Source organism: Mus caroli, unplaced genomic scaffold (assembly GCF_978045245.1).
Source record: "Mus caroli unplaced genomic scaffold, Mus_caroli_1 scaffold_7, whole genome shotgun sequence".
NCBI classification, from domain to species: domain Eukaryota; kingdom Metazoa; phylum Chordata; class Mammalia; order Rodentia; family Muridae; genus Mus; species Mus caroli.
Window position 1 is genome coordinate 25,184,657 of NW_028227262.1, and position 15,685 is coordinate 25,200,341.

Below are 15,685 nucleotides of genomic sequence, written 5' to 3' on the forward strand. Positions count from 1 at the left end.
ACTGTAGAGTCTGATATATATTTAATCATGAGGCTGAGGAGGGGGCTCAGTGGGTTGGAAGTGCTTGCTCTACAAAAATAAGGGTCTGCATTTGAATCCTCAGCATTCCCATAACAAGTCAGACATTGGTGTGTGTGCTTGAAACTTCACATAGCAGGGTAGAGACAGATAAAACACTGGAGCCTGCTGACCAGTCAACTGAAAATTCTGACTCAAGGCAGCAATGTAGAAAGTGATGAAGAAAGAATGTCTGGACTCTATGTGTTCTGACATGCCTATCTGTACAGTCCTAACACACACAACACATGCCATACATAACCATACAAACACACACATATGCATATACACACATATATGCACATACACACATGCTCAAACATAATCATACTATCATGTACACACACACATAAACACATACAAATGCACACACACATTGAAAGAGCAGGAAAGAGAGAGAGGAGAGAGGGAGGGAGAGAGAGAGAGAAAGAGAGAGAGAGACTCAGAGAGAGAGACTCAGAGAGAAAGAACAAATAACTATGGCACATCCATATAAATTGTCTTCAGCTCAAGGATGTGCTCTGGAAAATATGAAAGTGAATCAAGAAAGAAAAGATGGATGACTTAACATGCAGAGGACCTAACACAGAGAACTGGTTGAGACAGGAGACCGACATAAAGTACTCAAGCTGTCAAAGAGAAGAAATGGAAAGAAAGGATTGTCAAATGTAAAGTTGGGATGATTTACATATATTAGGGATGTGCTTACATACACTAGAGATGGTTTACTTATTCTACACAGAAAAATGCCAACATGATAGAGGAAAGAAAACATGAACAGAATATGATCTGCAGCATAGCACTGCCAACTTCAAGTTCGTGCTTAGGAAGTGTGTGAGTGGTTTGCTAAAGGAAATGATAAAATTGTCTCAGGACATTATGAGTATGTTGAAGTGGTAGCGTTAGTCCATGTGCATTACTACCAGTGTCAGACAGCTGGCCACAGGTTTAAGAGCATAATTTGAATTTCAGCTATTAAAATGAGGACACCATAATTTTGCAGGCAAATAGATCGAGCTAGAAAACATCACCCTGAGTGAGGTAACCCAGACCAAAGAGTACATACCCAAAATGTATGTACTCACTGATAAATGAATATTAGCCAAAAAGTACAGAATTGCTTTTAATTAGAACTAGCCAAAAAGACGGGGTCCCCAGTAGAGAGATGGGGCCACTTAACGTCTCTCAAAACTTTTGACCCGGAATTGTTCCTGCCTAAAAGAAATACAAGGACAAATGGAGCAGAGAGTAAAGGAAAGGCCATCCAGTGATTGGCCCAGTTTGGAATCCATCCCATGTTTGGGCACCAAACCATAACCCTACTAGTAATGCCATGTCGTGCTTGCAGACAGGAGTCTAGCATGGCTGTCTTCTCAAAAGCTCTACCAGCACCTGACTGAGACGGATGCCGTAATGACAGCCACTCATTGATCTGAGGTTAGGGAACCCTATGGAAGAGTTAGGCAAAGACTGAAAGAGCTGAAGGGGATGGCAAACCCATTTGAAGAGCAACGATAATCTGGATCCCTGGGAGCTCCCAGACTAAGCCACCAACCAAAGAGCATACATGGGCTAGGCTGTGGCCCCCCAGCACATTTGTAGCAGAGAACTGCCTTGTTTATCCTCCATGGGAGATGTTGTGCCTAACCCTGTAGAGTCAGGATGCCACAGGAAAGGGGGATACTTGGGGCATATGGTGAGCGTTAGTGGTGGGGAGCACCGTCTCAGAGGCAAAGGGGGTGGGATTGTATTAAGAACTCCAGGTAGAAGACTGGAAAGTGTGGCAACATTTGTAATGTAAATGAATCTGTGACAAAAATGAGCCAAGTACAATTATTTACCCATTTCTTTTAAGTAACTGTGTACATTATAAATATCACAATAAGCATATGCCAAAAGTAACAAATTTAAAATAAGAAATAAAATTCCTGAAGATGTAGCTATTACTGGGCACATATCTAAAAGATGCTCCAACATATAACAAGGACATGTGCTCCAGTATGTTCAATGAAGCCTTATTTATAATAGGCAGAAGCTGGAAAGAACCCTAAAATCTCTAAACAGAAAAATGAATACAGAAAATGTGGTACAATTAGACAATGGAATACTATTCATCTATTAAAAATGATGACTTCACAAATTTTGCAGGCAATTGGATGGAATTAGAAAATGTCACTTTGAGTGTGGTAAAGCAGGCCCCAAAAGACATACATGGTATACACCAGTGATAAGTGTATATTTCTCCCAAAATCAGAATACTCCTCGGTAGAGAAAAGCAAGGTGGGAGGAGCCACCAGAAAGTCCCAGATGCCAGAGATGTGAGAGGCTCTTAGGACACAATTGGGATGAAATTAGCCACAATATCCAATAGGGGGGGAGATAGAACCTGAAGAGACCACCTCCAGAAGATTGGCATGGCCAACATTTGAGGGATGTGTTCACTAACCATCTCAAATTTTTGCACAGAATTGATCCTGTCTAAAAGAAATACAGGGACAAAAATGGAGCAGAGACTGAAAGAAAGACCATCCAGAGACTGTCCCACCTTGGGATCCATCCTAATCACAGACACTGTAGCATAACACTGTTGCTGATGCTATGAAGTGCTTACAGACAGGAGTTAGTATGGCTGTCCCCTGAGATGCACTGCCAGCATATGACTAAGACAGATGCAGATACTTACAACCAACCATTGGGATGAGCCCTCCTAGGGTTCCCCAGAAGAAGACTTAGAAGGACTGAAGGAGCTGAAAGTGATTGCAACCCCATAGGAATATCAGTATCAAGTAACTGAACCTCTCAGAGATCCCATGTACTAAACCACCAACCAAAGAGTATACATGGATTGGTTTATGGCTCCTGCTACATATGTAGTACAGGACTGCCTTATCTGGCACCAAAAGGAGGTGATGTGCTTAGTTCTGTGGATGCTTGTTTTCTCAATAAAGGGAGACGCTAGAGGCATGAGGAAAGACTTGGGTAATTAGGGCAGTACCTCTTAGAGTCAAAGTTGAGTGAGTTGGGGGAAAATGAGGATTTGGGGAAGTGAGATTGTGAAGGGTAACATAATTTGAAATGTGAAAAATTAAAATAATCAATTTTTAAAAAATACACTCACAAAATATCATGAAAATAGAAATCTGTTTGGGCATGGTGGTGAATGCCTTTATTCCCATCCCTGGGGGAGCAAAGGAAGGAGGATCTCTGTGAGGCGATCCTAGGCTACATAGGAAGTTCAAGACGTGGCAAGATGGCATAGTGAGAACCTATCCCAAAAATAAACAAATAGGTAAGAATTTTAAAAAAGGAATCAACATGGCAGTCTGACACATTTCATCTAAGATTTAAGTTACTTCACTGAGGATAGTAGAAAACATTAAACGGTTGATCACTGTTATTTGCAAACTAATATATTTCTAAGTAACCCTTATCAAGTTTACTACTAATTAAGATGCATTGACATATAAATGCTACCTTTAAAGCATTCTTTATAAAAAATCATTGCTGATCAACAGAAAGATTTTTAAACAAAGACAAAAATAAAACCTTCCCTCTCAACAGAGGAAAATTACAAATGGGCCAAAATGCCAGCCAGAGAAAGTCTGATGCCAGGTGAAAAATAAATGTTCTGTGACAATCTGAGATGATACCACAGTAAGATATTCAGGAATATGTCTACAATCGTTACAATGAAAATATATGAGTAGAATTATTACAGTCTTCATGCTTTGTGATTCTCTAAAACTGCATATGAAAGAAAGACAGTATTAACAGTGGTAAATACCAAAAGAAAATTTCTTGTAGTGGTATGGATACAGGCTGTCATTACTTTTTTTTTTTCAATGTTAAAGGTTTTGAAATTAAATTTATTTTACAAACATTAATTCATCTTATGAATAAATTATTATTCAGAGTTAAAATGATAACAAAATAGTAAATTATTAAGCAGTCCCATCCCTCATCAATAAACAATACCTGGGTTAATTAGCATTAATTACCATGTCACTATGTTTTAACCTAAAGAGTCATTCATCATTCTTTGTGTACCTGTGGAATATTGTAGAGACTTAAAACTCGGGAGATCTGAGTGGATATTGATGTTGATATGCCTCCTATCACTGCAACCAGCTTGTCAGTCTTCTCAGGCCTGCAGGTATAGTTAGGAATTGGGGGGCTCTCTCCTGAGAGCAAAGCCATAGAACTTTCCATGGCCTTTGTCTCAATAAGTCAACATTGAAGAGATAGAAGCCCAGGGACATATTGAATAAAATATGTGGGTCCTTGTTGATATTTTCTATAGCAAAAACCATTGCCAAAATGTGCTGATAATGTCTGATGAGATCCCTAGGAGGAAAAATTGGAAAGATCATTTTTGTGTTTTTTCTATATTAAATTTTAATTAAAATATAATTACATTCTTTACCTCCCTCTCTTTTCTACATGCAGCTCCTCCCATGCTTTCTCAAATTCTAGATTTTTATTTATAACAATCAAAGTCAGACCAAAAATATAAATGATATTCCAAGATACACGCATGATATTCTATATTTAAAATGTGGAGAAAACAGTCAAAAAAAGAAGATATATAGTAAAACTTACCAAATTCAGAATTTTTGCTTTTGAATTTTTTTTTTTTTTGAGACGGAGTCTCTCTTATGCAGCCCAGGCTGAATGTAAACTCACTATGTAGACTAGGTAAACCTCAGGCTCAGAGAGATCCTCCTGCCTCTGCTTCTCAAGTTCTGGGATTAAAGGTTTGCACCACAACATTCTTTCAAATGTCCAACTTTCACTTCTTACTGTGTAAATTGTGTCTGAGAAAGTAAAATGGAGAAGTAAAGCATTTAGGAAATAGAAAACATTAAAAGTTAGTATTTCTTGTGGTCTTCAAAAATAGGATAAACTTCAGGAAAATACACATTGCTTGATCAAACATAGCAATTGATAAAAATAGTGCCAAGTAAATTTAAACAGGAAAAATAAAATGTTCTTAGTACAATATAATAAATAAAAACAAAGAAAATTTGTGCTTGACTGCAGAGTGCTTTCAACCCCTTCTTACATATTTAAGAGAATGCAGCATGAGTAGGGGAGAGACACACAGACAGTCAGTCATGGCTGAGTATCCAATGGCATTTGGTGGCTACTTTGGAAGTGGGAGTCACTTTGCTTAGGAGTTTTGCCCTAGTAGCTTGCCTACATTCTAGATGATGCCTTATACTCCTACAGCACTGGCATGCATAAATGAACTCAGTAGATTAAAGTGTGTGTGTGTGTGTGTGTGTGTGTGTGTGTGTGTGTGTGTGTCAGAGAGAGAGAGACAGACAGACAGAGACAGAGACAGATGGACAGAAAGACAGACAGACAGAGAGACAGACACAAAGACAGAGAAACAGAGAGATAGAGAAAAAGACAGTGATGCAGAGACAGAGACTTCATGAATTTGAAGACAGGAGACACTGGAAGGGAAGTAGTAGAGATGGGTGTGATCAGCACATATTTTATACTTGTCTGAAATCCTGAAACAATATTTTTTAAATAGAGAAGCCAAGCACTTACATATGAACAACATCCAGTGTATCCATTTTATCTTTAAAGAGAATTTTAGGTTTAAGGTGTCCACCAAGAGTCATTCTAAGGCTAAAGAGTCCTCCAATAACAAAATCCCCATCTTGATAGTAGCCAGAAGAAGCAGATTTAGTTAAGTAAAAATAGGAAATTTGTTCCTGGAAAAAAATGAGAACAATCAGAGGAGAGAAAGCAATGAGCAATTTCATACTAATATTAACAATTAATTGATAAGACCCAGATATCTGTTCAGTTGAGAATCTTGGGCTAATCGACTCTGAAAGCACATCAGCAAACAAATAAAACATGTGGCTGTCTGGTCAGTATGGATAAGATTATAAAGCATTATTTTCTCCTGATCCATGCCCACCAGTATCCCAACACTCCCTCAGTTCCCTTGAGTATAATCTACTTTCTACCTACTTAGCCCTAGATCATGTCCCCTTCACAGAGTCACTGTGAGTCCCCAAGGGCTCACGGACCTCTTACTTGGCACCTGGGAATCCTGATTCTCAGCAGGAAAACACAATTCAGAACAAGTGTGAAGTCCTCCAAAACACCTGTGGGGTATGTAAACTTCTGAGCTGAAAATTCTCAAGGTCCCAAGGTAAAGTGAGGCTAACCAGGGAAAGCATAATTAAGTCATGAAGGGTCATCTGAAGGAAGCATCAAAGGTGGAAAGGGCTGGACTCTGAATCACTTCACATCACTGTCATTTTAGAATATTTCTATAAAGCAAAGCCTTACATTCAAAAACATTATTTCTGAAGCTTTATAGGGTCAGTTATCAACTTATGTATTTTTAACATCTTACAATGTATATGCTTATGAAGACAATGTTTTAAAATACATATACATTGTGATAATTAAATATTAATTTTTAATTCACATAGATTTTTTTCAAGCACTGGCATTATTTCAAATTTATGCACTTCAAAAAAAGTAAATCAAAGCCTATTATTAGCTTTAAAGAAATGTCAATTGAGTAGGAAGTCTAATGTGTAATCTTTTTTGTTTAACTGTCTAATTTTTTTTTTTTTTACAGTCCAGACTTCATCCCCCTCCTGGTCTGCCTCAAGAGGGCTTCTCATCACATACCTCCTGTCCCCTTCCCCATCATGTTAATCTTTGTCCCCTTTCTTTCTTTCTTTCTTTCTTTCTTTCTTTCTTTCTTTCTTTCTTTCTTTCCTTCTTTTTCTTCCTGTCTTTTTTATTAGATATTTTCTTGATTTACATTTCAAATTTTATCTCCTTTCCTAGTTTCCTCTCTGAAAATCCCCTAACCCCTCCCCTCCCTCTTCCTTTCTTTGTTTCTTTAATTGTTTATTTATTTCACTCACTCATTCATTCATTCATACACCTAAAGGTAGAGTACAGGATGAGGCTGTTACAAGTTTAGAACATCTCCACCAAGCACAAGTGCAGCCAATTTCATAAAATAACAATTATACAATCAAAGATTAATCTTAACACAACAAGAGTGGTTAACGTCAATAACTTACTGTCAACAATAAATAAGTTATCTAGAAAAAAATTGTAAACAAGGAAAATGGGCCAAGCAGAAATCTCCATAATATCTCACTAAAGGGTAAAGAACATAGGATCTCAGCAGCTCACTGAATGTTCTCCAAAAATGATCACATATTAGAAAATAAAGCAAACATGAATAAATACAGGAAAATAGAACTTACATCCTGCCATTTATCTGACAAAGATATGTAGGCATAATGTTATTGTGCCCTGTGTAAAGATTATCTTATATCATTCAAATACTGATTTCTGTGTCCCCATATCTGCTTCTAATCCTTACTCTGAGAATTTTCTATTCAATGTTTTATAATATTGCACCCCAATTATTTTCTGATTGGTCAATAAAGGTACTTGACCAATCAATGATTGAACACTAAGGAGAATAGGGAAGAAATTCCTCCTAGCCAAGGGGAAAAGGAAGAGAGAAGGCAGGAGGGACTGGAGATTAGGCAAAGGTAGAGAGTCTAAGATATACCATGAGAAAACATGAAGTAGAGAGTCTAAGATATACCATGAGAAAACACGTGGAGCCCAGAAGGCCAGATCAGTACTAAAATGCAACTATCAATGTAATTTTGACTTGGAGATAGCCATCGTGCATTAGAGGATAAAAACAGTAATACTGCACAGTTGTACAGCTTGTTAAATAAATATACTATCTAGACTCAATTAAATAGGACCTAGCATGGTTAAGAAGAAAACTGACAAACACGTATAAAAGGCCACTAACAACAATAAAATAAAGCTATATTACAAGAACAATAGAAACTGCAGACAATAGAAAATTTAAGGGTAGTGTGGTTCAGTTCCTTCCAGTCAGTGCCAGTGATAGGCCACCTTGGGCCCAGGCTTGATGGAAAGTTCAATGACCTCCAGAGGACTCTCCACCCCACAGGTGTCCTAGCACACCCAGGATCTTAGGATCACTGGTGAGTGGAACACAACATATGTTCCAATAGAACCAGGGGTGCCTAGGGCTAGCTGGAGCACAGAAACAGGAATCCCGCCCAATCAGTGGCTCAGGTTCTTCAGATAATCACTGACTACTTTGGTTTTTGAGCTGAGGGGACAGTCCCATGGTCTCCAGAGGAGGTACCACTTCCAGAAGCTCTAACAAGCCCAGACCTTTAGGATCCCAGGAGCTTGGTCTCAGGGTCTCAGAGAAAGCTTAACTATCAAGAAATCTGACACACCCAGAATCTCAGCATTACATAATCCCAGAATCAAAGGATCACAAAGAAAACTGGACTTTGAGAAGTTTTAACTCAACTGGGATTACAGGGAGGACAGGTTCAAATCTGATATATTGAGGGCAAGGAGCACTTGAGATAATCAAATGGTGGGAGGTAAGTTTAAGAACAGAAGCAGCAGAAAGCAATATTACTTGGCCTCATCAGAACACAACTCTCCCACCATAGCAAGTCCTGGATATAGCAGGAATTCACACCAGAAAAGCAAGATTTGGATGTAAAGTCACTTCTCATGATGATGATGGAGGGCTATAAGAAGCACATAAATAACTCCCTTAAAGAAATACAGGAGAAAGCAAACAGGTGAAAGAATTGAACAAAACGATCCAGGATCTAAAAATGGGAGTAGAAACAATAAAGAAACCAGAAAGGGAAACAACTCTGGAAATAGAAAACCTAGGGGAAAAGTCAGGATCCATAGATGCATGCATAACAAGAGAAAGAAGAGAGAATCTCCAGTAAGGAAAATACAATGGAAAACATTGACACAACAATCAAAGAAAAGGGAAATGCAAAAAGATACTAACCCAAAACATTAAGGAAATCCGGGACACAATGAGAAGACCAAACCTAAGGATAATAGGCATAGGCAAGAAGGAAGATTTCCAACTAAACAGGCCAGTAAATATCTTCAACAAAATTATACAAGAAAATTTCCCTAACCTAAAGAAAGAGACGCACATGAACATACAAGAAGCCTACAGAACTCCAAATAGACTGTACCATAAAAGAAATTCCTCCTGTCACACAATAATCCAAACACCAAATGCACAAAACAAAGAAAAAATATTAAAAACAGTAAGGGGAAATGGTAAAATAACATATAAAGGCAGACCTATCAAAATTACACCTGAATTCGCCCCAGAGACTGTGAAAGCCAAAAGATCCTGGGCAGATGTCATACAGAGCCTAAAAGAGCACAAATGCCAGGCCAGGCTACTATACCATCAAAACCTTAAATTACTATAGATGGAGAAACCAAGGTATTCCATGATAAAACCAAATTTACACAATATCTTTCCACAAATCCAGCCATTCAAAAGATAATAAAGAGAAAACTCCAACACAAGAAGGGAAATGATGCCTTAGAAAAAGCAAGAAAGTAATCTTTCAACAAACCTAAAAGAAGATAGCTGCAAGAACAGAATCTCAAATCAAACAACAAATATAATAGGAAGTAACAATTATTTTTTCTTAATATCTCTTAATATCAATGGACTCAATTCCCAAATAAAAAGACATAGACTAACAGACTGGCTACATAAACAGGACCCAACATTTTACTGCATACAGGAAACCCACCTCAGGAACAAAGACAGACACCACCTCAGAGTAAAAGTCTGGAAAACAATTTTCCAAGCAAACAGTCCAAAGAAACAAGCTGGAGTAGCCATTCTGATATCGAACAAAATCGATTTCCAACCCAAAGTTATCAGAAAAAGACAAAGAGGGGCACTTCATACTCATCAAATGTAAAGTCTTCCAAAATGAACTCTCAATTCTGAATATCTATGATCCAAATTCAAGGGCATCCACATTTATTAAAGAAACCTAAGTAAAGCTCAAAGCACACATTGCAACTCACACAATAATAGTGGGAGACTTCAACACCCCACTCTCATCAATGGACAGATCCTGGAAACAGAAACTAAACAGAGACACAGTGAAACTAACAGAAGTTATGAAACAAATGGTTTTAACTGATATCTACAGAATATTTTATCCCAAAACAAAAAGATATACCTTCTTCTCAGCACCACATGGTACCTCCTCCAAAATTGACCATATAATCAGTCACAAAACAGGCCTCCACAGATACAAAAATATTGAAATTATCCCAGGCATCCTATCAGATCACCATGGACTAAGGCTGATCTTCAATAACAACATAAATAATAAAGCCAACATTCATGTGGAAACTGAACAGCACTTTTCTCAATGATACCTTGGTCAAGGCAGAAATAAAGAAAGAAATTGAAGACTTTTTTAAGTTTAATGAAAATGAAGCCACAACATACCCAAACTTCTGGGACACAATGAAAATAGTCCTAAGAGGAAAAGTCATAGCTCTAAGTGCCTCCAAAATGAATCTGGAGAAAGCATATGCAAGCAGCTTGACAGCACACCTAAAAGCTCTAGAACAAAAGGAAACAAATTCACCCAAGAGGAGTCCACTGCAGGAAATAATCAAACTCAGTGCTGAAAACAACCAAATAGAAGCAAAAAGATCTATAAAAAGAATCAACCAAACCAGGAACTTGTTCTTTCTGAAAATCAACAAGATAGATAAATCCTTAGCCAGACTAACTAGAGGGCACAGAGACAGTATCCTAATTAACTAAATCAGAAATGAAAAGGGAGACATAACAACAGAATCTGAGGAAATGCAAAAAATCATCAGATCCTACTACAAAAGCCTATACTCAACACAACTGGAAAACATGGGTGAAATCAACAATTTTATAGACAGATACCAGGTATCAAAGTTGAATCAGGATGAGATTAACTATATAAACAGTCCCATATAACCTAAAGAAATAGAATTAGTCATTAATAGTCTCCCAAACAAAAAAGGCCCAAAACCTGATGGGTTTAGTGCACAGTTAGTTCTAACTGAACTTTAAAGAGGACATAATTCCAAGAGTCCTCAAACAATTCCAAAAAATAGAAACAGAAGGTACTCTACCCAATTTATTCTATGAAGCCCAAATTACTCTGATACATAAACCACACAAATACCCAACAAAGAAAGAGAATTTCAGACCAATTTCCCTTATGGATATCTATGCAAAAATACTCAATAAAATCCTTGAAAACCAAATCCAAGAACACATCAAAACGATCATCTATCATGATCAAGTACACTTCATCCCTGGGATTCAGGGCTAGTTCAATATATGGAAATATATGAACATAATCCATTATATAAACAAACTCAAAGACAAAAACCACATGATCATCTCACTAGATGCCAAGCAAGCATTTGACAAAATCCAACACCCATTCATGATTAAAAAAAAGTCTTGGAAAGATCAGGAATTCAAGGCCCATACCTAAACATAATAAAAGTAATATACAGCAAACCAGTAGCCAACAACAAACTAAATGGAGAGAAACTTGAAGGAATCCCACTAAAATCAGGGACTAGGCAAGGCTTTCCACTACCTCCCTATCTATTCATAATAGTACTTGAAGTCCTAGCCAGAGCAATTAGCCAACAAAAGGAGATCAAGGTGATTAAAATTGGAAAGGAAGAAGTCAAAACATCACTATTTGCAGATGATATGATAGTATATATGAGTGACCCTAAAAATTCCACCAGAGAATTCCTAACACTAATAAACAACTTCAGTGAAGTAGCTGGATACAAATACAATGTTACAATCATACAAATCAGTGGCCTTTGTCTATACAAATGATAAACAGGCTGAGAAAGAAACTAGGGAAACAAAACCCTTCACAATAGTCACAAACAATATAAAATACCTGGGTGTGACTCTAAGTAAGGAAGTGAAAGACCTTTATGATTAGAACTTCATGTCTCTGAAGAAAAAAATTGAAGAGGATTTCAGAAGATGGACAGATCTCCGATGCTCATGGATTGGCAGAATTAATATAGTAAAATGGCTATCTTGCCAAAAGCAATCTACAAATTCAATGCAATCCCCATCAAAATTCCAACTCAATTCTTCATCAAATTAGAAAGGGCAATTTGCAAATTCATCTGGAATAACAAAAAACTTAGGATAGCAAAAACTATTCTCAACAATAAAAGAACTTCTGGTGGAATCACCATGATCACCATGCCTGACCTCAAGTTGTACTACAGAGCAATTGTGATAATAACTGCATAGTTCCTTCATCAAAAGTACCCAAGGGGCTAAAGGGATCTGCATTCCTATAGGAGGAACAACAATATGAACTAACCATTACCCCCCCCCCCCCAGCTCTGTCTCTAGTTGCATATGTAGCAGAGGATGGCCTAGTCAGCCATCAATGGGAGGAGAGGCCCTTGGTCTTGTGAAGATTTTATGCCCCAGTAAAGGGGAATGCCCGGGCCAGTAAGCAGGAGTGGGTAGGTTGAGGAGCAAGGCAGGGAGAGTGTACAGGGCACTTTTGGAGAGGAAACTGGGAAAGGGGATAGCATTTGAAGTGGAAATGAAGAAAATATCTAATAAATAAAAGAAAATATAAAAAAATTAAAAATTCATGGTACTGGTACAATGATAGATAGGTAGATCAATAGAATAGAATTGAAGACCCAGAAATGATCCCCCACATGAGTGGTCATTTGATGGTTGACAAAGGAACTAAAACCATCCAGTGTATAAAAGACAGCATTTTCAACAAATGGTACTGACAGTTATCATGTAGAAGAATGCAAGCTGATCCATTCTTATCTCCTTGTACAAAGCTCAGGTCTAAGTGGATCAAGGAACTCCACATAACACCAGAGACACTGAAACTTATAGAGGAAAAGTGGGGAAGACTCTCAAAGATGTGGGCACAGGGGAAAAATTCCTTGTGCTGTAAGATTGAGAATGGACATGAAAGACCCACAACGTGAGGACTCCCCCACGTTCTGACTCGGGAGAGGCGACACCCCAAATCACACAAGAAACGGTCTTGCTGCAACTGCAAGAGGATTTTTATTCGAGAGCGGTCTCGGGCCCATGGTCATATACCACGCAGGGGCAGAGAACCATGGCGCCCCGAGTAGCTGTATAAGGGGGTATTTAAAGGAAGAAACCACAACTCAAGGAAGTGGGGAGGGCGTTGTTGGAAAAATACCAAAGATACCAGTTAAGAGTCACAAGGAAGTGCAAAGTCACAAGAGTCACAGAGACTACCTGGTAATTGTTCTGGTTAACTCTCAGTTTCTAAGAGCCCCTAACAATAGCACATTTGCATGGCAGTTTCCGGCAGTTGGTCAGGGTGACTTTCTTTGAATGAACACTCTTTGAACCCAGGAAGCAGGTAGGTGGAGGAAGGAATGTCGCTATCAAGGTATGATTAGCATACCTTGGAGCAATGAGTCACAAAGGTCACATTCCCAAGCCTCATCCTAAAGGCCTAGAATTTTGTTACTTCTTCAGACAAATGGGACCTCATAAAATTGCAAAGCATCTGTAATGCAAAGGACATTGTCAAAGACAAAACTGCAACCAACAGATTGGGGAAAGATCTTTACCAGTCCTAACTCCAATAGGGGGCTAATATCCAAGATATATAAAGAAGTCAAGAAGTTGGAGTGCAGAAAACCAAATAACACTATTAAAAATGGGGTACAGAGCTAAACAAAGAATTCTCAACTGAGGAATACCGAATGGCTGAGAAGCACCTAACAAAATGTTCAACATCCTTAATCTTCAGGGAAATGAAATCAAAACAACCCTGAGATTCCACCTCACACCAGTCAGAATGGCTAAGATCAAAAATTCAGGTGACAGCAGATGCTAGTAAGGTTGTGGAGAAAGAGGAACACTCCTCCATTGCTAGTGGGATTGCAAGCTGGGACAACCACTGTGGAAATCAGTTTGGCGTTTCCTCAGAAAATTGATCATAGTTCTACTGGAAGATCCAGCGATACCACTCCTGGACATTTACCCAGAAGATGCTCCAACTTGTAATAAGCACACATACTCCACTATGTTCATCGCAGCCTTATTTATAAGAGCAGGAAGCTGGAAAGAAACCAGATGTCCCTCAACAGAGAAATGGATACAGAAAATGTGGTATATTTATACAATGGAGCTATTAAAAGCAATGAGTTTGTGAAATTCTTAGACAAATGGATGGAACTACAAAATATCATTATGAGTAGGGTAACCCAGTCACAAAAGAACACACATAATATGCACTCACTGATAAGTGGAGATTAGCCCAGAAGTTCAAAATACCCCAGATACATTTTACAAAACACATGAAACTCAAGAGAAAGGAAGACCAAAGTGTGGACACTTCGACCCTTCATAGAAGGGGGAACAAAATACCCATGGAAGAAGTTACAGAGACAAAGTTCAGAGCAGAGACTGAAGGAATAACCATCCAGAAACTGCCCCACCTGGGGATCCATCCCAAACAACAACCAAACCCAGACACTATTGTAGATGCCAACATTAGCTTGTTGGCAGGAGCCTAACATAGCTGTCTCCGGAGAGGCTCTGACAGTGCCTGACAAATACAGAAGTGGATGCTCACAGTCATCCATTAGATGGAGCATAGGGTCCCCAATGAAGGAGCTAGAGAAAGTACCCAAGTAGCTGAAGGTGTTTGCAACCCCCTAGGAGGAGGAACAATATGAACTAACCAGTAACCCCAGAGCTCCCTGGAACTAAACCACCAATCAAAGAAAACACACGGAGAGACTGGAGAGACTGATGGCTCTAGCTGCATATGTATCTGAGGATGTCCTAGTTGGTCATCATTGGGAGGAGAGTCCCTTGGTCCTGTGAATGTTCTATGCCCCCAATAAAAGGGAATGCCTGGGACAGGAAGCAGGATTGGGTGGGTTGGGGAGCAGGGAGATGGGGGAGAGGATAGGGGATTTTGGAGGGGACTAGGAAAAGGGATAACATTTGAAATGTAAATAAAAAATTATCTAATAAAAAAATTTAAAAAAGAAAGAACGAAAAAAGAAAACTCGAGGGTAATCAATGGCAAAACTTTGAATACAGGATGTGCCACTGAGGAAAATAGAAGGAAATTATGTAATTTCTGGAACTGGGGCTGGAGAGGTGACTCAGCAGTTAATTGAACTTTTTACTCCTTCAGAGATCCTGGACTTTGTTCCTGGCACTGAGAGTTTGGTTCAAAATCATCCAGTTCCAGGGTATCTGATACGCTTTTCTGACTTCTGAGGACAGCAGGCACTAAAATGGTGAATAGATATACGTACAGTCAAAACACTCATACATGTAAAATAAAATAACTACATGTTTAAAATGCCCAAAACTGATTAAAACAGAAAATATGTCAAAATTCTTTGAGACATAAAAAGGACAAACTTTAAAAAGCTTTTACTACTAAATATCCATATCAAAATATTTGAGAGAACTCAATGAATAAATTAATAGAAATCAATAAGTCTTTGGAAAAGCAACAACAAATAAGAACCCAATGCATTAGGTTGGGGGATAATTAGTAAAAAATAAGGAATAATAATTATCACAGAAAAAAATTGTACAGTGAAATGAAAATTAGCATTGGGAAATTAGTAGCCAATTTAACAGAAAGAAAGAGAAAGGAGACTCAAATGAACAACATTAGAGGTGAGAAGG

The 15,685-nt window shown here is 38.3% G+C and overlaps 1 protein-coding gene and 1 pseudogene across 1 annotated transcript in view; one reads left to right on the forward strand and one right to left on the reverse strand.

The window, feature by feature from the left end:
- LOC110288467 (vomeronasal type-2 receptor 26-like) overlaps positions 1 to 5,834 on the reverse strand; it is a 34,911-nt gene extending 29,077 nt beyond the window's left edge. Inside the window, 3 exon segments of the mRNA XM_085839952.1 lie at positions 4,105 to 4,283; positions 4,286 to 4,401; positions 5,617 to 5,834. Coding sequence (XP_085696078.1) covers positions 4,105 to 4,283; positions 4,286 to 4,401; positions 5,617 to 5,834 — 513 coding nt within the window.
- Positions 1 to 15,685, forward strand: part of LOC110295785 (vomeronasal type-2 receptor 26-like) — a 247,717-nt pseudogene that overhangs the window by 137,362 nt on the left and 94,670 nt on the right.